This window comes from Amblyraja radiata, chromosome 27 (assembly GCF_010909765.2).
Source record: "Amblyraja radiata isolate CabotCenter1 chromosome 27, sAmbRad1.1.pri, whole genome shotgun sequence".
NCBI lineage: Eukaryota > Metazoa > Chordata > Chondrichthyes > Rajiformes > Rajidae > Amblyraja > Amblyraja radiata.
Window position 1 is genome coordinate 4295247 of NC_045982.1, and position 22565 is coordinate 4317811.

At 54.9% G+C, this 22565-nt stretch overlaps 2 protein-coding genes across 2 annotated transcripts; both read left to right on the plus strand.

Annotated features, from left to right (window-relative positions):
- The first annotated feature begins 15537 nt into the window (after window positions 1-15537).
- Window positions 15538-16107, plus strand: LOC116988209 (histone H1A-like). Its single transcript, XM_033044762.1, has one exon. It carries the CDS (start codon window positions 15538-15540, stop codon window positions 16105-16107), a length of 570 nt encoding a protein of 189 aa, XP_032900653.1.
- Window positions 16108-19317: 3210 nt separating this feature from the next.
- LOC116988210 (skin secretory protein xP2-like) lies at window positions 19318-20343 on the plus strand. Its single transcript, XM_033044763.1, has one exon. The coding sequence runs from the start codon at window positions 19351-19353 to the stop codon at window positions 20341-20343; it is 993 nt and encodes a 330-aa protein (XP_032900654.1). The 5' UTR covers window positions 19318-19350.
- Window positions 20344-22565: the final 2222 nt, after the last annotated feature.

Below are 22565 nucleotides of genomic sequence, written 5' to 3' on the forward strand. Positions count from 1 at the left end.
AACCTATGTATCTCCTTAGTCTGCTTGCATCCAACCCTATCATCTAATGTTCCATGTCTCAAAATGTTATTTTTGATATAAATCTTGTCAGCGTTCTATTTTGGTAAATCTGTATTAAATGCTTCCACCACTGCCCAAGGAAGACTGCTGTGGCCCATAGCAGAATTTTAAACTATGTTTCCACTTTCTTCTGCTAAGAGAGTGTTTGCCTCACAATGCTGGAGGGATCTTCACCTTCCATGCAGACAACTCCTCTATCCTGAACTTTGGCACATGCCAATGTGATCTTATCATTGGGGAAAGAGGAATTGGGGTGTCGTAATGTCAGCATCATCTAGTCCCATACAAAACCGGCACGGTGGCGCAGCGGTAGAGTTGCTGCATTACAGTACCAGGGAGCCGGGTTCGATCCTGCCTACGGGTGCTGTCCGTGGGGAGTTTGTACGTTCTCCCCATGACCTGCGTGGGTTTTATAGACAATAGGTGCAGGAGCAGGCCATTTGGCCCTTCGAGCCTGCATCGCCATTCAATGTGATCATGGCTGATCATCCCCAATCAGTACCCCGTTCCTGCCTTCTCTCCATATCCCTGACTCCGCTATTTTTAAGAGCCCTATCTAGCTCTCTCTTGAAAGCATCCAGAGAACCTGCCTCCACTGCCCTCTGAGGCAGAGAATTCCACAGACTCACCACACTTTGTGAGAAAAAGTGTTTCCTTGTCTCCGTTCTAAATGGCTTGCTCCTTATTCTTAAACTGTGGCCCCTGGTTCTGGAACCATGTTTTCTCCGGGATCTCCGATTTCGAGCAGGTTTGTTGGCTAATTGGCTTGGTATAATTGTAAATTGTCGCTAGTGGGTGTAGGATAGTGTTAGTATGCAGGGATCACTGGTTGGCGCTGACTCAGTGGGCCGAGAGCCTGTTTCTAATCTTAAACTAAACTAAAACCTAGGCAGACATGAAGCTAAAAATGCTGTCAGACTGTCTTGCAATCTGAGCACGGCGCTAGTTGAAAGAGGTAAATGTAACCGCCTCTAGATTTTCTGCAGGTTTCCTCTTTTGTTCAAGAGAATCATGCCCTTCGGCCCACCGAGTCTGCACCGACCAACAATCCCCATACACTAACACTATCCTGCACACGAGGGACAATTTACAGAAGCTAATTAATGTATAAACTTGTACGTCTTGGAGTGTGGGAAGAAACCGGAGCACTCGGGGAAAACCCACTCTGTCATGGGGAGAACGTGCAAACTCCGTACAGACAGCACCCGTAGTCAGGATCGAACTCGGGTCTCTGGCGCTAAAGACAGCAACTTTACCGCTGCACCACTGTGCGCTCCAAGCCATGTCATTTAATATCATGCATGTCATTTCAAACCATTGCATCTACAATCTGATCCCATTACTGTACCTATGCAAAGATGACATCTCCATTTAAAACTATTTTTATCAAGTTTACAAAATATTTATAATCAGAAGTAGATTTTTGTGCTTTGTTTTAATTTTGTACACTTACAGCCCAGCTTTTATCAGTATTATTTTTTATGCTGGTGGTACCATGATATGTATCAAACAAATGGCTGTGGAGACAATCCAGACCTGGCCATCTGGAGCAAGGTCAAGATGGGCGTGGGTTATTTTTCACACAAGCAGCATTTTGTGACGGCTCTGCCCCAAAGCCCGAAGAGGACGGGGTTCAGCCTGATGATAGAGAGCTGCTTTTCAGAAAGAATTTCCTGATGCCACCCTTGCTGAATAAATCAAAGTCATGAATCCAACTTGTGGTCTTTCAGTGTGGCTTCTTTCCTTCGTTCGATGTTGATTGTTGAGACTCTTGATGCACGAAATGAGAGACAAAAAGCTGGAGTAACTCAGCGGCAGGGCCGGCCTTAGGAGGTGCCGGGCCCAATTGGGAACAATTTTGGTGAGCCCCAGGTTCCCAGCCAATGTCTGTAGAATCGTAGAAATATAAATAAAGTCTATTATAGATTTTGTATCTCTATGGTAGAATGGAAAGTAATCAAAATGTGCGCTTAAAAAGTGCCTGCGAGTTAATGGACCAACAGATCTAAGCTACATTTTAATATAAAATCGCATAGGTAAGCCTACAAGTAACAAACAAAATGTGTAGATCACCTATGAAAAGTACATAGTTACAATACCACTTGTTTTAGTGACTGAAATGGAAAAAAAAAGTTATTTAACTCGATCCTGGAAAACCAATAACCATTGGCGAAAAACCAGTCCAGGCTAGATTTTCGGCTTCTACCCCATCCTAACTTAGTTATGTGTGTGTGTGTGTTAGTTGTCTGTGCGTGATGTGTGTGTGAGGGAAGGAGAAGAGGGAGAGAAGGGAGGGAGGGAAGGAGAGGGCCGGCGGCAGGAGCGGATGCCGGGGTGTGAGCGGACGGGTGTGAGCAGAGGCCGAGGTTTGTAAACGTTGCTCCAACCTCCTGCCCGGCCCTTCCTGTATTGTTAACCGCGTCTCCCCGGGGAGAGAGGGGTGGAGCCGGGGCTGTGTGCGTGAAGCACGGCGACTGGAGGGACGGGAGCGCTACCCCAGGACCGTAAGGAAACGACCCACCTCCCCCTCTCCATTTCCCCCTCACCGTCTACCCCTTTCTTCCCCCTCCACGCCTCTACTCTCTCCACCCGTCTCACCCCCCTCCACCCGGGGTAGATCTACCTGAGCCGTGTAGATTACTCTTGCGCGGGGCCCAATTGGTTTAAGGCCGGCCCTGCACAATTGGCTCAAACGCCACCCATTCATTCTCCCCAGAGATGCTGCCTGTCCCTGAGTTACTCCAGCCCTTTGTGTCGATCTTCGGTTTAAACCAAAGATGCTCCTCTAGTATGTTTGGTTTAAATCAGCATCTGCAGTTCCTTCTTGCACAAGATCTTTGCTTGCAGGTGCTTTCCCTTCCGTTGATCGGAAATTGCGCAATTTGGTTTGCACAAGGCGGGTTTATATAGGTACTGCTTTTGTTTTGTGAGTCACTGAGAGAAGATGGACCCTGTGGACAAGCTGAATACGTTGAGGGCCGATTTGGTGAATAGGCTCAGCGAGGGCGTCATTGGTAATCTAGCGGATGGAATGCAGGAGGCAGAAGTGATAAACAAATCTGAATATGAAGATGTTCAAAAGGGAACTGCAGATGCTGGAATATCGAAGGTACACAAAATTGCTGGAGGAACTCAGCGGGTGCAGCAGCATCTATGGAGCGAAGGAAATAGGCGACGTTTCGGGCCGAAACCCTTCTTCAGACTGATAGGGGGTGGGGAAAGAAAGAAGGACAAAGGGAGGAGGAGGAGGAGCCCGAGGGCGGGCGGATGGGAGGAGACAGCTAGAGGGTGAAGGAAGGGGAGGGGGGGAGGGGACAGCACGGGCTAGCCAAATTGGGAGAATTCAATGTTGATGCCAAGGGGACGCAAGGACCCCAGACGGAATATGAGGTGCTGTTCCTCCAATTTCCGCTGTTGCTCACTCTGGCAATGGAGGAGACCCAGGACAGAGAGGTCGGATTGGGAATGGGAGGGGGAGTTGAAGTGCTGAGCCACCGGGAGGTCAGGTAGGTTATTGCGGACTGAGCGGAGGTGTTCGGCGAAACGGTCGCCCAACCTACGCTTGGTCTCACCGATGTAAATCAGCTGACATCTAGAGCAGCGGATGCAGTAGATGAGGTTGGAGGAGATACAGGTGAACCTTTGTCGCACCTGGAACGACTGCTTGGGACCTTGAATGGAGTCGAGGGGGGAGGTGAAGGGACCGGTGTTGCATTTCTTGCGGTTGCAACGGAACGGGCCGGGGGCGGGGGTGGTGCGGGAGGGAAGTGAAGAGTTGACGAGGGAGTTGCGGAGGGAGCGGTCTTTGCGGAAGGCAGACATGGGGGGAGATGGGAAGATGTGGCGAGTGGTGGGGTCACGTTGGAGGTGGCGGAAATGGCGGAGGATTATGTGTTGTATTTGCCGGCTGGTGGGGTGAAAGGTGAGGACCAGAGGGACTCTGCCCTTGTTGCGTGTGCGGGGATGGGGAGAGAGAGCAGTGTTACGGGGTATGGATGAGACCCTGGTGTGAGCCTCATCTATGGTGGCGGAGGGGAATCCCCGTTCCCTGAAGAACGAGGACATTTCCGATGCCCTAGTATGAAATGTCTCATCCTGGGAACAGATGCGGCGTAGGCGGAGGAATTGGGAGTAGGGGATGGAGTCTTTACAGGGGGCAGGGTGGGAAGACGTGTAGTCCAGATAGCCATGTGAGTCAGTGGGTTTATAATGTATGTCGGTCAGAGTTCCCTACCTCCCAGTTCGGACCCCAACCGGACCATCGGTACCGACTGGCCATCCACCGGCATACCCAGCAATTCTCCAACCGGGCACTGAGATCCACCCTGGTTGCGATGCGCCGGCACCAACAGGACCTCACATCCACACTCCCTGGACTTCAGGCCTCACTAACCCATACCTGCAACGGACCCCAGCTGTATTTCATCCGCCGGAAGATCCACCTCTTTAATAAAAAATTCCTGGCCTACCTTAATTCCACCAAGGACCTTAAACTATCCCGACTCCAGGCCGCTCCCGACGCCTACACTCCGCGACTCGACCGCTCGCAGACTCCGGGCCCCAACCCTGGCCCGCATCGCCTGCCCGAGTCCCGCGACGCCATCTTGGCCACTAGGAGCGACTTCCACACTGACCGGGACGCCGCCTTCACCGACCTCTACATCGATGCCGCCGCCGCCGCCGACCCTCACCTGCCGACCGATGACGCCCAGCCTCGCAGCTTCAACGGTAACTTGGACTCGCTCCCCCTCGCTGATTCCTCCGACATCGCCACCCGACCCCAACTACCCGACAACGCCACCGGACCGGGGCTATCTCAACATGGCCGCCGCTACGCACCCGATTCATCTCGCCGCCGACCCGCCGACCATCCGCCCACCGGGACCACCCACGCATCGCCCGCGGACCCCGACTCAACTACCACTGGACTCCGACCATCGGGTCCGTTGACCCGCGCCACTCCACCCCCCTCCAGCAACCCACAGCCGTCGCCTTACCTGGAGCCTGGACTCTGCACTGGGCCTGCAGCCCTCACGCTGCTTACTCCCACTCTCCTCGATTTAATTCCACCGGGTCCTAGCGCCCGTCTGCCCAGCCGTGCTAACCTCAGTGGCTGCTCCACTGACCCTCCCCCATCCCCCCCCAACCATGTCACACCCGCTCTTCCCCACCCACCTTACAGCCCTCTCTCCCCCCCACCCCCTGACCACCCACCACCCCTCCAACACCCACAACCCCCCCCCCACACATCGCCCCGTCCCCAGTCTACCCACCTGCCTCCCTCTGGCCCCAACTCCCACCCTTGCCGGGTGTTCACCATCCCCCCCGACCTCCCCCTCTCCCCCACCCAACGGTCTGTCCTCAGCAGAGGCCTCACCTTTGTCCCCCTCCGTCCCCATCTCAATGAGTTCCGCGCCCACCATGACTTGGAGAGCTTCTACCGTCGTCTCCGCCTCACAGCACACTTCCATGGGAAGGAGTCCTCGCCCCCTAATGATGACCCCTTTTCCCGTCTCCAACGCACCCCCTCCTCGTGGAACCCCCCTCAGAAAGTCCCGGCTCTGGAACTCTTCATTCAGAACTGCCGCCGCGACGTCAACCGCCTCAACTTCTCCACTCCCCTTTCTCACTCCAATCTTTCCCCCTCTGAACGCACTGCCATCGAATCACTCCGCACAAACCCAGACTGGGTCATCAAACCAGCCGACAAGGGAGGTGCCGTGGTAGTCTGGCGCGTCGATCTCTACAAAGCTGAGGCCACGCGCCAACTCTCGGACACCTCCTCCTACTTACCCTTGGACCATGACCCCACTGACGAGCACCAGGCCACCATTTCTAGCACCATCACCGACTTCATCAATTCCCACGCCCTACCTGACCAAGCCTCCAAACTCATCATTCCCCAGCCCCGCACGGCCCGTTTTTACCTTCTCCCCAAAATCCACAAACCCGGCTCTCCCGGCAGACCCATTGTCTCTGCGTGTTCGTGCCCCACCGAACTCATCTCCACATACCTTGACTCCATCCTATCCCCCTTGGTCAAATCCCTCCCCACCTATGTTCTAGACACCTCAGACACTCTCCGCCGCCTCCACGCATTCCACTCTCTGGGCCCTCACCCCCTCATCTTCACCATGGATGTCCGGTCACTCTACACCTCCATCCCCCACCAGGATGGCCTCAGAGCCCTCCGGTTCTTCCTCGACCAGAGGAGCAACCTATACCCAGCCACTGACACTCTCCTCCGCTTAGCGGAGTTGGTCCTCACCCTCAATAACTTTACATTTGACTCCTCCCATTTCCTCCAAACCCAAGGCGTAGCTATGGGCACACGCATGGGCCCCAGCTACGCCTGCCTCTTTGTCGGGTACGTTGAACAATCCTTGTTCAATACGTACCAGGGCCCCATCCCCGACCTCTACCTCCGCTACATTGACGACTGCTTTGGTGCCACCTCCTGCACCCACACACAACTGACTGACTTCATCCACTTCACCACCAACTTCCATCCGGCACTCCAATACACCTGGACGATTTCAGACACTTCCCTACCATTCCTTGACCTCACCATCTCCATCGCAGGGGACAGACTCCTGACCGACATACATTATAAACCCACTGACTCACATGGCTATCTGGACTACACGTCTTCCCACCCTGCCCCCTGTAAAGACTCCATCCCCTACTCCCAATTCCTCCGCCTACGCCGCATCTGTTCCCAGGATGAGACATTTCATACTAGGGCATCGGAAATGTCCTCGTTCTTCAGGGAACGGGGATTCCCCTCCGCCACCATAGATGAGGCTCACACCAGGGTCTCATCCATACCCCGTAACACTGCTCTCTCTCCCCATCCCCGCACACGCAACAAGGGCAGAGTCCCTCTGGTCCTCACCTTTCACCCCACCAGCCGGCAAATACAACACATAATCCTCCGCCATTTCCGCCACCTCCAACGTGACCCCACCACTCGCCACATCTTCCCATCTCCCCCCATGTCTGCCTTCCGCAAAGACCGCTCCCTCCGCAACTCCCTCGTCAACTCTTCACTTCCCTCCCGCACCACCCCCACCCCGGGCACTTTCCGTTGCAACCGCAAGAAATGCAACACCTGTCCCTTCACCTCCCCCCTCGACTCCATTCAAGGTCCCAAGCAGTCGTTCCAGGTGCGACAAAGGTTCACCTGTATCTCCTCCAACCTCATCCACTGCATCCGCTGCTCTAGATGTCAGCTGATTTACATCGGTGAGACCAAGCGTAGGTTGGGCGACCGGTTCGCCGAACACCTCCGCTCAGTCCGCAATAACCTACCTGACCTCCCGGTGGCTCAGCACTTCAACTCCCCCTCCCATTCCCAATCCGACCTCTCTGTCCTGGGTCTCCTCCATTGCCAGAGTGAGCAACAGCGGAAATTGGAGGAACAGCACCTCATATTCCGTCTGGGGTCCTTGCGTCCCCTTGGCATCAACATTGAATTCTCCCAATTTGGCTAGCCCGTGCTGTCCCCTCCCCCCCTCCCCTTCCTTCACCCTCTAGCTGTCTCCTCCCATCCGCCCGCCCTCGGGCTCCTCCTCCTCCTCCCTTTGTCCTTCTTTCTTTCCCCACCCCCTATCAGTCTGAAGAAGGGTTTCGGCCCGAAACGTCGCCTATTTCCTTCGCTCCATAGATGCTGCTGCACCCGCTGAGTTCCTCCAGCAATTTTGTGTACCTTCGATATTCCAGCATCTGCAGTTCCCTTTTGAACACTTTGTCTACTCCACTGCGATATCTCTTCAAGGTATGCCTACTTTGAAGAAGTTCTCCTCCTCTCTCCGGAGACAGTTTCACAACCTCCTCTCTAATTGCACACCTTCTGTGATCCCCCCTGCCCTCCAACTGTACGACCATACCCTTACCCAGACTCGATACCACAGCCACATTTGCTTCCTCGGGGCCTGCCTGCGCCTCCATCTCATACCCCACGGCTTCCAGCTCCAGTTCCCTACCTCCCAGTTCGGACCCCAACCGGACCATCGGTACCGACTGGCCATCCACCGGCATACCCAGCAATTCTCCAACCGGGCACTGAGATCCACCCTGGTTGCGATGCGCCGGCACCAACAGGACCTCACATCCACACTCCCTGGACTTCAGGCCTCACTAACCCATACCTGCAACGGACCCCAGCTGTATTTCATCCGCCGGAAGATCCACCTCTTTAATAAAAAATTCCTGGCCTACCTTAATTCCACCAAGGACCTTAAACTATCCCGACTCCAGGCCGCTCCCGACGCCTACACTCCGCGACTCGACCGCTCGCAGACTCCGGGCCCCAACCCTGGCCCGCATCGCCTGCCCGAGTCCCGCGACGCCATCTTGGCCACTAGGAGCGACTTCCACACTGACCGGGACGCCGCCTTCACCGACCTCTACATCGATGCCGCCGCCGCCGCCGACCCTCACCTGCCGACCGATGACGCCCAGCCTCGCAGCTTCAACGGTAACTTGGACTCGCTCCCCCTCGCTGATTCCTCCGACATCGCCACCCGACCCCAACTACCCGACAACGCCACCGGACCGGGGCTATCTCAACATGGCCGCCGCTACGCACCCGATTCATCTCGCCGCCGACCCGCCGACCATCCGCCCACCGGGACCACCCACGCATCGCCCGCGGACCCCGACTCAACTACCACTGGACTCCGACCATCGGGTCCGTTGACCCGCGCCACTCCACCCCCCTCCAGCAACCCACAGCCGTCGCCTTACCTGGAGCCTGGACTCTGCACTGGGCCTGCAGCCCTCACGCTGCTTACTCCCACTCTCCTCGATTTAATTCCACCGGGTCCTAGCGCCCGTCTGCCCAGCCGTGCTAACCTCAGTGGCTGCTCCACTGACCCTCCCCCATCCCCCCCCAACCATGTCACACCCGCTCTTCCCCACCCACCTTACAGCCCTCTCTCCCCCCCACCCCCTGACCACCCACCACCCCTCCAACACCCACAACCCCCCCCCCACACATCGCCCCGTCCCCAGTCTACCCACCTGCCTCCCTCTGGCCCCAACTCCCACCCTTGCCGGGTGTTCACCATCCCCCCCGACCTCCCCCTCTCCCCCACCCAACGGTCTGTCCTCAGCAGAGGCCTCACCTTTGTCCCCCTCCGTCCCCATCTCAATGAGTTCCGCGCCCACCATGACTTGGAGAGCTTCTACCGTCGTCTCCGCCTCACAGCACACTTCCATGGGAAGGAGTCCTCGCCCCCTAATGATGACCCCTTTTCCCGTCTCCAACGCACCCCCTCCTCGTGGAACCCCCCTCAGAAAGTCCCGGCTCTGGAACTCTTCATTCAGAACTGCCGCCGCGACGTCAACCGCCTCAACTTCTCCACTCCCCTTTCTCACTCCAATCTTTCCCCCTCTGAACGCACTGCCATCGAATCACTCCGCACAAACCCAGACTGGGTCATCAAACCAGCCGACAAGGGAGGTGCCGTGGTAGTCTGGCGCGTCGATCTCTACAAAGCTGAGGCCACGCGCCAACTCTCGGACACCTCCTCCTACTTACCCTTGGACCATGACCCCACTGACGAGCACCAGGCCACCATTTCTAGCACCATCACCGACTTCATCAATTCCCACGCCCTACCTGACCAAGCCTCCAAACTCATCATTCCCCAGCCCCGCACGGCCCGTTTTTACCTTCTCCCCAAAATCCACAAACCCGGCTCTCCCGGCAGACCCATTGTCTCTGCGTGTTCGTGCCCCACCGAACTCATCTCCACATACCTTGACTCCATCCTATCCCCCTTGGTCAAATCCCTCCCCACCTATGTTCTAGACACCTCAGACACTCTCCGCCGCCTCCACGCATTCCACTCTCTGGGCCCTCACCCCCTCATCTTCACCATGGATGTCCGGTCACTCTACACCTCCATCCCCCACCAGGATGGCCTCAGAGCCCTCCGGTTCTTCCTCGACCAGAGGAGCAACCTATACCCAGCCACTGACACTCTCCTCCGCTTAGCGGAGTTGGTCCTCACCCTCAATAACTTTACATTTGACTCCTCCCATTTCCTCCAAACCCAAGGCGTAGCTATGGGCACACGCATGGGCCCCAGCTACGCCTGCCTCTTTGTCGGGTACGTTGAACAATCCTTGTTCAATACGTACCAGGGCCCCATCCCCGACCTCTACCTCCGCTACATTGACGACTGCTTTGGTGCCACCTCCTGCACCCACACACAACTGACTGACTTCATCCACTTCACCACCAACTTCCATCCGGCACTCCAATACACCTGGACGATTTCAGACACTTCCCTACCATTCCTTGACCTCACCATCTCCATCGCAGGGGACAGACTCCTGACCGACATACATTATAAACCCACTGACTCACATGGCTATCTGGACTACACGTCTTCCCACCCTGCCCCCTGTAAAGACTCCATCCCCTACTCCCAATTCCTCCGCCTACGCCGCATCTGTTCCCAGGATGAGACATTTCATACTAGGGCATCGGAAATGTCCTCGTTCTTCAGGGAACGGGGATTCCCCTCCGCCACCATAGATGAGGCTCACACCAGGGTCTCATCCATACCCCGTAACACTGCTCTCTCTCCCCATCCCCGCACACGCAACAAGGGCAGAGTCCCTCTGGTCCTCACCTTTCACCCCACCAGCCGGCAAATACAACACATAATCCTCCGCCATTTCCGCCACCTCCAACGTGACCCCACCACTCGCCACATCTTCCCATCTCCCCCCATGTCTGCCTTCCGCAAAGACCGCTCCCTCCGCAACTCCCTCGTCAACTCTTCACTTCCCTCCCGCACCACCCCCTCCCCGGGCACTTTCCGTTGCAACCGCAAGAAATGCAACACCTGTCCCTTCACCTCCCCCCTCGACTCCATTCAAGGTCCCAAGCAGTCGTTCCAGGTGCGACAAAGGTTCACCTGTATCTCCTCCAACCTCATCTACTGCATCCGCTGCTCTAGATGTCAGCTGATTTACATCGGTGAGACCAAGCGTAGGGTGGGCGACCGGTTCGCCGAACACCTCCGCTCAGTCCGCAATAACCTACCTGACCTCCCGGTGGCTCAGCACTTCAACTCCCCATCCCATTCCCAATCCGACCTCTCTGTCCTGGGTCTCCTCCATTGCCAGAGTGAGCAACAGCGGAAATTGGAGGAACAGCACCTCATATTCCGTCTGGGGTCCTTGCGTCCCCTTGGCATCAACATTGAATTCTCCCAATTTGGCTAGCCCGTGCTGTCCCCTCCCCCCCTCCCCTTCCTTCACCCTCTAGCTGTCTCCTCCCATCCGCCCGCCCTCGGGCTCCTCCTCCTCCTCCCTTTGTCCTTCTTTCTTTCCCCACCCCCTATCAGTCTGAAGAAGGGTTTCGGCCCGAAACGTCGCCTATTTCCTTCGCTCCATAGATGCTGCTGCACCCGCTGAGTTCCTCCAGCAATTTTGTGTACCTTCGATATTCCAGCATCTGCAGTTCCCTTTTGAACACTTTGTCTACTCCACTGCGATATCTCTTCAAGGTATGCCTACTTTGAAGAAGTTCTCCTCCTCTCTCCGGAGACAGTTTCACAACCTCCTCTCTAATTGCACACCTTCTGTGATCCCCCCTGCCCTCCAACTGTACGACCATACCCTTACCCAGACTCGATACCACAGCCACATTTGCTTCCTCGGGGCCTGCCTGCGCCTCCATCTCATACCCCACGGCTTCCAGCTCCAGTTCCCTACCTCCCAGTTCGGACCCCAACCGGACCATCGGTACCGACTGGCCATCCACCGGCATACCCAGCAATTCTCCAACCGGGCACTGAGATCCACCCTGGTTGCGATGCGCCGGCACCAACAGGACCTCACATCCACACTCCCTGGACTTCAGGCCTCACTAACCCATACCTGCAACGGACCCCAGCTGTATTTCATCCGCCGGAAGATCCACCTCTTTAATAAAAAATTCCTGGCCTACCTTAATTCCACCAAGGACCTTAAACTATCCCGACTCCAGGCCGCTCCCGACGCCTACACTCCGCGACTCGACCGCTCGCAGACTCCGGGCCCCAACCCTGGCCCGCATCGCCTGCCCGAGTCCCGCGACGCCATCTTGGCCACTAGGAGCGACTTCCACACTGACCGGGACGCCGCCTTCACCGACCTCTACATCGATGCCGCCGCCGCCGCCGACCCTCACCTGCCGACCGATGACGCCCAGCCTCGCAGCTTCAACGGTAACTTGGACTCGCTCCCCCTCGCTGATTCCTCCGACATCGCCACCCGACCCCAACTACCCGACAACGCCACCGGACCGGGGCTATCTCAACATGGCCGCCGCTACGCACCCGATTCATCTCGCCGCCGACCCGCCGACCATCCGCCCACCGGGACCACCCACGCATCGCCCGCGGACCCCGACTCAACTACCACTGGACTCCGACCATCGGGTCCGTTGACCCGCGCCACTCCACCCCCCTCCAGCAACCCACAGCCGTCGCCTTACCTGGAGCCTGGACTCTGCACTGGGCCTGCAGCCCTCACGCTGCTTACTCCCACTCTCCTCGATTTAATTCCACCGGGTCCTAGCGCCCGTCTGCCCAGCCGTGCTAACCTCAGTGGCTGCTCCACTGACCCTCCCCCATCCCCCCCCAACCATGTCACACCCGCTCTTCCCCACCCACCTTACAGCCCTCTCTCCCCCCCACCCCCTGACCACCCACCACCCCTCCAACACCCACAACCCCCCCCCCACACATCGCCCCGTCCCCAGTCTACCCACCTGCCTCCCTCTGGCCCCAACTCCCACCCTTGCCGGGTGTTCACCATCCCCCCCGACCTCCCCCTCTCCCCCACCCAACGGTCTGTCCTCAGCAGAGGCCTCACCTTTGTCCCCCTCCGTCCCCATCTCAATGAGTTCCGCGCCCACCATGACTTGGAGAGCTTCTACCGTCGTCTCCGCCTCACAGCACACTTCCATGGGAAGGAGTCCTCGCCCCCTAATGATGACCCCTTTTCCCGTCTCCAACGCACCCCCTCCTCGTGGAACCCCCCTCAGAAAGTCCCGGCTCTGGAACTCTTCATTCAGAACTGCCGCCGCGACGTCAACCGCCTCAACTTCTCCACTCCCCTTTCTCACTCCAATCTTTCCCCCTCTGAACGCACTGCCATCGAATCACTCCGCACAAACCCAGACTGGGTCATCAAACCAGCCGACAAGGGAGGTGCCGTGGTAGTCTGGCGCGTCGATCTCTACAAAGCTGAGGCCACGCGCCAACTCTCGGACACCTCCTCCTACTTACCCTTGGACCATGACCCCACTGACGAGCACCAGGCCACCATTTCTAGCACCATCACCGACTTCATCAATTCCCACGCCCTACCTGACCAAGCCTCCAAACTCATCATTCCCCAGCCCCGCACGGCCCGTTTTTACCTTCTCCCCAAAATCCACAAACCCGGCTCTCCCGGCAGACCCATTGTCTCTGCGTGTTCGTGCCCCACCGAACTCATCTCCACATACCTTGACTCCATCCTATCCCCCTTGGTCAAATCCCTCCCCACCTATGTTCTAGACACCTCAGACACTCTCCGCCGCCTCCACGCATTCCACTCTCTGGGCCCTCACCCCCTCATCTTCACCATGGATGTCCGGTCACTCTACACCTCCATCCCCCACCAGGATGGCCTCAGAGCCCTCCGGTTCTTCCTCGACCAGAGGAGCAACCTATACCCAGCCACTGACACTCTCCTCCGCTTAGCGGAGTTGGTCCTCACCCTCAATAACTTTACATTTGACTCCTCCCATTTCCTCCAAACCCAAGGCGTAGCTATGGGCACACGCATGGGCCCCAGCTACGCCTGCCTCTTTGTCGGGTACGTTGAACAATCCTTGTTCAATACGTACCAGGGCCCCATCCCCGACCTCTACCTCCGCTACATTGACGACTGCTTTGGTGCCACCTCCTGCACCCACACACAACTGACTGACTTCATCCACTTCACCACCAACTTCCATCCGGCACTCCAATACACCTGGACGATTTCAGACACTTCCCTACCATTCCTTGACCTCACCATCTCCATCGCAGGGGACAGACTCCTGACCGACATACATTATAAACCCACTGACTCACATGGCTATCTGGACTACACGTCTTCCCACCCTGCCCCCTGTAAAGACTCCATCCCCTACTCCCAATTCCTCCGCCTACGCCGCATCTGTTCCCAGGATGAGACATTTCATACTAGGGCATCGGAAATGTCCTCGTTCTTCAGGGAACGGGGATTCCCCTCCGCCACCATAGATGAGGCTCACACCAGGGTCTCATCCATACCCCGTAACACTGCTCTCTCTCCCCATCCCCGCACACGCAACAAGGGCAGAGTCCCTCTGGTCCTCACCTTTCACCCCACCAGCCGGCAAATACAACACATAATCCTCCGCCATTTCCGCCACCTCCAACGTGACCCCACCACTCGCCACATCTTCCCATCTCCCCCCATGTCTGCCTTCCGCAAAGACCGCTCCCTCCGCAACTCCCTCGTCAACTCTTCACTTCCCTCCCGCACCACCCCCTCCCCGGGCACTTTCCGTTGCAACCGCAAGAAATGCAACACCTGTCCCTTCACCTCCCCCCTCGACTCCATTCAAGGTCCCAAGCAGTCGTTCCAGGTGCGACAAAGGTTCACCTGTATCTCCTCCAACCTCATCTACTGCATCCGCTGCTCTAGATGTCAGCTGATTTACATCGGTGAGACCAAGCGTAGGTTGGGCGACCGGTTCGCCGAACACCTCCGCTCAGTCCGCAATAACCTACCTGACCTCCCGGTGGCTCAGCACTTCAACTCCCCCTCCCATTCCCAATCCGACCTCTCTGTCCTGGGTCTCCTCCATTGCCAGAGTGAGCAACAGCGGAAATTGGAGGAACAGCACCTCATATTCCGTCTGGGGTCCTTGCGTCCCCTTGGCATCAACATTGAATTCTCCCAATTTGGCTAGCCCGTGCTGTCCCCTCCCCCCCTCCCCTTCCTTCACCCTCTAGCTGTCTCCTCCCATCCGCCCGCCCTCGGGCTCCTCCTCCTCCTCCCTTTGTCCTTCTTTCTTTCCCCACCCCCTATCAGTCTGAAGAAGGGTTTCGGCCCGAAACGTCGCCTATTTCCTTCGCTCCATAGATGCTGCTGCACCCGCTGAGTTCCTCCAGCAATTTTGTGTACCCTGAATATGAAGATATTCGTCAAGACAACAAAACAACCATAAACAAGGCTAGATGTCTTATTGATATTGTGCGGGGAAAGGGACCTCGCGCCATTGAAAAACTATTTCAGAGTCTGAATACTACAGATCCAGAGCTGTGCTGCTATCTGGACATTTCCTCGAAGGAAAACAAACGTGTCCCACCCACTCCACCAGCACCAGTGTTCCTCAGTCCTGGTGACCGGTCGACTCCGTCTCCACAGTGGCAGAATAATGAGCTTTCTCAGATGGCGGGCAGGCCAGCAGTGGGACCGGGGCGGGCCGTGCCGCAGGAATACGACGGAACAATCCCCACCAAACCCACCTTCACCCATGGAGCTGCCACACAGATATTCCAGCAGGTTGTTATGCCAAATGTCTCCGTTCAGCCGCATTTCCGCATGAGCCCATCTGTATGGGGAGGAAATACACCCCGGCGGGCAGCAGAGCAGAAAGAGCCCGGCAAGGGGAAGCCGGTGGGCCGCGGAGCCCCAAAGCAGAAGAAAGCCGGGGCCCCAAAGCCGAAGAAAGCCGGGGCTCCAAAGCCGAAGAAAGCCGTGGCTCCAAAGCCGAAGAAAGCCGTGGCTCCAAAGCCGAAGAAAGCCGTGGCTCCAAAGCCGAAGAAAGCCGTGGCTCCAAAGCCGAAGAAAGCCGTGGCTCCAAAGCCGAAGAAAGTCGGGGCTCCAAAGCCGAAGAAAGTCGGGGCCCCAAAGCAGGGGGAAGCCGTGGCTCCAAAGCCGAAGAAAGCCGTGGCTCCAAAGCCGAAGAAAGCCGGGGCTCCAAAGCCGAAGAAAGTCGGGGCCCCAAAGCAGAAGTAAGCCGGTGGGTCGCGGGGCAAGGGGAAGCCGCGGGGCCGCGCCGCACCAGCACCCTAGTCGGCCTCGAGGGAAAGGGACCCCTGCCGTCCGCAAGGCAGGAGCCCGGCCGGCCGCCGCCTGTAACTAGAAGCCGCGGAGCAGGGAGTCGAGCAAGGGCCGGAATCTTGCCTTCCTTCCGTGCTTTGGAGGTGGGCTGCATCTGCATCGACGGGGGCGACGGCTGGAAGCCTGGGGGCTCGCGTGGATCTGATCTGGGGGCTCGCGTGGATCTGATCTGATCTGGGGGCTCGCGTGGATCTGATCTGGGGGCTCGCGTGGATCTGATCTGATCTGGGGGCTCGCGTGGATCTGGCGCCGCTCCTGAAGTCAGAACGCGCGAACGGACCAACTCGACTTTGAAAATGGCGCCAAAACCCTGCGACCCGTAAACCCCGCCACAGTGGACTATTTCTATACACGTCCTACTTCATCGAGTGATTGTGCTTGGGTATAGTTTACTGAACTGTATGCAAATTTTTTTTTAAAAATTCACCGTACTTTTGAAAATAAAGAACCTTTAATTTGCATTGTGTGGAATCATTTGGAAGAAAGCACAACATCCGGTAGGAGCTGCCAGAGGGATAGGGCTCAACGATAAAGTGGGATGACAGACCAGCATGAGGAAGCTCACTTTAGGATGATTGACTTTAGAATCGACCCGAAGTGTCACCTATAGGGGGGTTGCACGCAAGGTCACTGGGTCATAGGGCTCGACGCACGGAGCCGCTAAATCCATCTGCTGAGACTCTTGATGCAGGTACATGGACATAAAAAGCGGGACAGGCAGCATCTCTGGAGAGAAGGAATGGGCGACGTTTCGGGTCGAGACCCTTCTTCAGATCCAGCTTCTGAAGAAGGGTCTCGACCTAAAACGTCACCCATTCCTTCTCTCCAGAGATGCTGCCTGTCCCACTGAGTTACTCCGGCATTTAGTGTCTATCTTCGGTTTATACCGGCACCTGCAGTTCCTTAACCCAGTGTCTGCAATTCCACCAGTACCCGCACCACCTGAACTCTTGATGCCGGAGGTAGACAAAAGTGCTGGAGAAACTCAGCGGGTGAGGCAGCATCTATGGAGCGAAGGAAATAGGCAACGTTTCGGACCGAAACCCTTCTTCAGACTGATGTGGGCAAAGACTTCGCTCTATAATCTTTGGTGGGGGGGGAGAAGAAAGGAAGAGGTGGAGCCAGGTGGCTGAGGGAGAGCTAAGAAGGGGAGGAGACAGGAAGGACTCTAATTTCAGGTTGTCCTTACCAAAGATCCTATAGTGGAGTAAGATAGAACACTCCTGCTAAATGCAATGGGCTGACGTGTAGTACGCAACGGAGCGGAACGTGGGCCTTTTTTCCCGTCTATTTCCGTAACCCGACTTGACGTTGCGGGGGAACAGTTTGTGTTAATAAATTAAAATTCTGAAAATGAGAAGATTTTTACCAAATAACTTTTATTTTTACGAGGATGTTTCCGTAACCGGCTTCCGTCTCCGCACTAGTATCCTATGAGATCTTTGGTGCTAGGCAGGCACGTGCTGCCAGGGTAGGCAAGGTAGGCACTGCCCTACCCTGACTAAAATTATAAAATGATAATTACTAAATATAAATAGTAAAGGCACGGGAGAATTATGCCTGTCTAAGAGATTGATCTGTTAGGTAGGCATAATTCTCCGTGCCTTTCTACCGCAGCACTTGCAACACGCGAAGGTCTGTGTAGCCCGCTATAAGATCTTTGGTCAGCGCTGCTTCAAGCTGTCAATTTCAAGGGGAGCTGAAGGCAGCTGAAATTCTGCCTTTGTTGTACTGTGCAGGCGCAGCAGCCTACTGTGCATGCGCAGCGCTAGTTTCTTGGCGGGTTTTTCAAATATGGATTGCCATTATCTGAAGAGTATCTTAGGAAACAAAGAGAGAAGAATGGAGTTTGTGTACCAATAATAATAATAATAATAATACATTTTATTTATGGGCGCCTTTCAAGAGTCTCAAGGACACCTTACAGAAATTTAGCAAGTAGGGGAAAAACATGTAAGCGGAATGAAATAAATAGTAGAGACATGACTAGTACACAAATTAAAGACAGAATTCAATTCAAAACACAATATGAGGCAATTCAAGCACAGATGAAAAGGGAGGGGGGGGGGGTCGATATAAAGATCGAAAATATCGGGAATTATCGCGGTTGCTCACTGCATTTCATCAAAACTAAGGCATTATTGATGTTTTGATGAAATGCAGTCAGCAAACGCGTAATTCCCGATATTTTCGATCTTTATATCTGCACGCCCAACAACTTCCGCTGTTATTTTCCCTTCAGCGCTCTCTTGTCTTTACCTTCGTTTTTCTTTATCTTCTGGACTGTAAAGCAGGATAGCTGTGCCTCGCGGTCACCCCGACTGGCAGTTATTTACAGCTCAGAAACTGACCGTTTTCGCGGTTTTTAACGGGTTTGAAAGTGCGCGTTTTCAGCATCAATAACATGTACTGGAAGTGACGTTTGTACCCCAGTTGGATTTTGCGGTCACGTTGGCGAGGATCTATGATCCAGTGACCTTTCGTGAAATCACCCTATACCTTCATTTCACTTCACGTTTGGAATTCTAAAGTTGGGTACATGTCTCTCACATTTACCCCGACTCCCACAATTTTTTTCAGCGCAAAAACTCAACATTTTGGCGGTTTTTAACAGGTAGGAAAGTACGCGTTTCTTGCATTAATAACATATACCGGAAGTGACGGATGTCCTCCAGATGGATTTAGCGGCTCCGTGCGTCAAGCCCTATGGCCCAGTGACCTTTCGTGCAACCTCCCCTATAGGATCCTTGGTCCTTACTCCCGCCCCCACCCTGACATCAGACTGAAAAAGGGTTTCGTCGAAACCTCGCTCCATAGATGCTGACTCACCCGCTGAGTTTCTCCAGCATTTCTGTCTACCTTCGATTTTCCAGCAAGTACAGTTCCTTCTTAAACTCTTGATACCGGAACTCGTTTCCCTTCCAATAATCGGAAATTGCGCAATTTTGATTTGTACTTACCCTGTGCCAGTCTGAAGAAGGGTTTCGGCCCGAAACGTCGCCTATTTCCTTCGCTCCATAGATGCTGCTGCACCCGCTGAGTTTCCCCAGCAATTTTGTGTACCTTCGATATTCCAGCATCTGCAGTTCCCTTTTGAACAAGTACAGCGGAGTTTATTTGGTGATCCACTGAGAGAAGATGGAAGCTGCAGACAAGAAGCTGAAAAGGTTGAGGAACGGTTTGGTGAAAGGCCTCAGCCAGGGCGTCATTGGTGATCTAATTGATAAAATGCAGGACGCAGACGTGATAAACAAGTCTGAATGTGAAGAGATTTGTCAAGTAAATAAAACAACCAAAAACAAGGCAAGATGTCTTATTGATATTGTGCGGGGAAAGGGATCTCGCGCCATTGAAAAACTATTTCAGAGTCTGAATACTACAGATAAAGAGCTGTGCCACCATCTGGACATTTCCTCGAAGGAAAACAAACGTGTCCCAACCACTCCACTAGCACCAGTGATAGAAGAATGTAAGACTCCGCGTCCAGAGCCACCCACTCCACCAGCACCAGTGTTCCTCAGTCCTGGTGACCGGTCGACACCGTCTACACAGTGGCAGAATAATGAGCTTTCTCAGATGGCGGGCAGGCCAGCAGTGGGACCGGGGCGGGCCGTGCCGCAGGAATACGACGGAACAATCCCCACCAAACCCACCTTCACCCATGGAGCTGCCACACAGATATTCCAGCAGGTTGTTATGCCAAATGTCTCCGTTCAGCCGCATTTCAGCATGAGCCCATCTGTATGGGGAGGAAAGACACCCCGGCGGGCACCAGAGCAGAAAGAGCCCGGCAAGGGGAAGCCGGTGGGCCGCGGAGCCCCAAAGCAGAAGAAAGTCGGGGCTCCAAAGCCGAAGAAAGTCGGGGCTCCAAAGCCGAAGAAAGTCGGGGCCCCAAAGCAGGGGGAAGCCGGTGCCCCAAAGCGGAAGAAAGCCGGGGCCCCAAAGCAGGGGGAAGCCGGGGCTCCAAAGCGGAAGAAAGCCGGGGCCCCAAAGCCGAAGAAAGCCGGGGCTCCAAAGCCGAAGAAAGCCGGGGCTCCAAAGCCGAAGAAAGCCGGGGCTCCAAAGCCGAAGAAAGCCGGTGGGTCGCGGGGCAAGGGGAAGCCGCGGGGCCGCGCCGCACCAGCACCCTAGTCGGCCTCGAGGGAAAGGGACCCCTGCCGTCCGCAAGGCAGGAGCCCGGCCGGCCGCCGCCTGTAACTAGAAGCCGCGGAGCAGGGAGTCGAGCAAGGGCCGGAATCTTGCCTTCCTTCCGTGCTTTGGAGGTGGGCTGCATCTGCATCGACGGGGGCGACGGCTGGAAGCCTGGGGGCTCGCGTGGATCTGATCTGGGGGCTCGCGTGGATCTGATCTGATCTGGGGGCTCGCGTGGATCGGGCGCCGCTACTGAAGTCAGAACGCGCGAACGGACCAACTCGACTTTGGAAATGGCGCCAAAACCCTGCGACCCGTAAACCCCGCCACAGTGGACTATTTCTATACACGTCCTACTTCATCGAGGGATTGTGCTTGGGTATAGTTTACTGAACTGTATGCAAAAAAAAATCCAAAAAATCACCGTACTTTTGAAAATAAAGAACCTTTAATTTGCATTGTGTGGAATCATTTGGAAGAAAGCACAACATCCGGTAGGAGCTGCCAAAGGGGTAGGGCTCAACGATAAAGTGGGATGACAGACCAGCCTGAGGAAGCTCACTTTAGGATGATTGACTTTAGAATCGACCCGAAGCGTCACCTATAGGGGGGGTTGCACGCAAGGTCACTGGGTCATAGGGCTCGACGCACGGAGCCGCTAAATCCATCTGCTGAGACTCTTGATGCAGGTACATGGACATAAAAAGCGGGACAGGCAGCATCTCTGGAGAGAAGGAATGGGCGACGTTTCGGGTCGAGACCCTTCTTCAGATCCAGCTTCTGAAGAAGGGTCTCGACCTAAAACGTCACCCATTCCTTCTCTCCAGAGATGCTGCCTGTCCCACTGAGTTACTCCGGCATTTAGTGTCTATCTTCGGTTTATACCGGCACCTGCAGTTCCTTAACCCAGTCCCTGCAATTCCACCAGTACCCGCAGCACCTGAACTCTTGATGCCGGAGGTAGACAAAAGTGCTGGAGAAACTCAGCGGGTGAGGCAGCATCTATGGAGCGAAGGAAATAGGCAACGTTTCGGACCGAAACCCTTCTTCAGACTGATGTGAGGTGGGGGGCCAAAGACTTCGCTCTATAATCTTTGGTGGTGGGGGGGCGGGAAGAAGAAAAGAAGAGGCGGAGCCAGGTGGCTGAGGGAGAGCTAAGAATGGGAGGAGACAGGAAGGACTCTAATTTCAGGTTGTCCTTACCAAAGATCCTGTAGTGGAGTAAGATAGAACACTCCTGCTAAATGCAATGGGCTTCGCTATAAGATCTTTGACGTGTAGTACGCAACGGAGCGGAACGTGGGCCTTTTTCCCCGTCTATTTCCGTAACCCGACTTGACGTTGCGGGGGAACAGTTTGTGTTAATAAATTAAAATTCTGAAAATGAGAAGATTTTTACCAAATAACTTTTATTTTTACGAGGATGTTTCCGTAACCGGCTTCCGTCTCCGCACTAGTATCCTATGAGATCTTTGGTGCTAGGCACGTGCTGCCAGGGTAGGCAAGGTAGGCACTGCCTACCCTGACTAAAATTATATAATGATAATTACTAAATATAAATAGTAAAGGCACGGGAGAATTATGCCTGTCTAAGAGATTGATCTGTTAGGCAGGCATAATTCTCCGTGCCTTTCCACCGCAGCACTTGCAACACGCAAAGGTCTGTGTAGCCCGCTATGAGATCTTTGGTCAGCGCTGCTTCAAGCTGTCAATTTCAAGGGGAGCTGAAGGCAGCTGAAATTCTGTCTTTGTTGTACTGTGCATGCGCAGAGCTAGTTTCTTGGCGGGTTTTTCAAATATGGATTGCCATTATCTGAAGAGTATCTTAGGAAACAAAGAGAGAAGAATGGAGTTTGTGTACCAATAATAATAATAATACATTTTATTTATGGGCGCCTTTCAAGAGTCTCAAGGACACCTTACAAAAATTTAGCAAGTAGGGGAAAAACATGTATGCAGAATAAAATAAATAGTATAGTAGAGACATGACTAGTACACAAATTAAAGACAGAATTCAATTCAAAACACAATATGAGGCAATTCAAGCACAGATGAAAAGGGAGGGGGGACGTGGGGCTAAGGATAGGCAGAGGTGAAGAGATGGGTCTTGAGGCGGGACTGGAAGATGGTGAGGGACACGGAATTGCGGATCAGTTGGGGGAGGGAGTTCCAGAGCCTGGGAGCTGCCCTGGAGAAGGCTCTGTCCCCAAAACTGCGGAGGT

Bases quoted from the DNA above. Each gene is read 5' to 3' on its own strand.
- LOC116988209 (XM_033044762.1), top strand. From the start codon at position 15,538: ATGGCGGGCAGGCCAGCAGTGGGACCGGGGCGGGCCGTGCCGCAGGAA.
- LOC116988210 (XM_033044763.1), top strand. From the start codon at position 19,351: ATGGAAGCTGCAGACAAGAAGCTGAAAAGGTTGAGGAACGGTTTGGTG.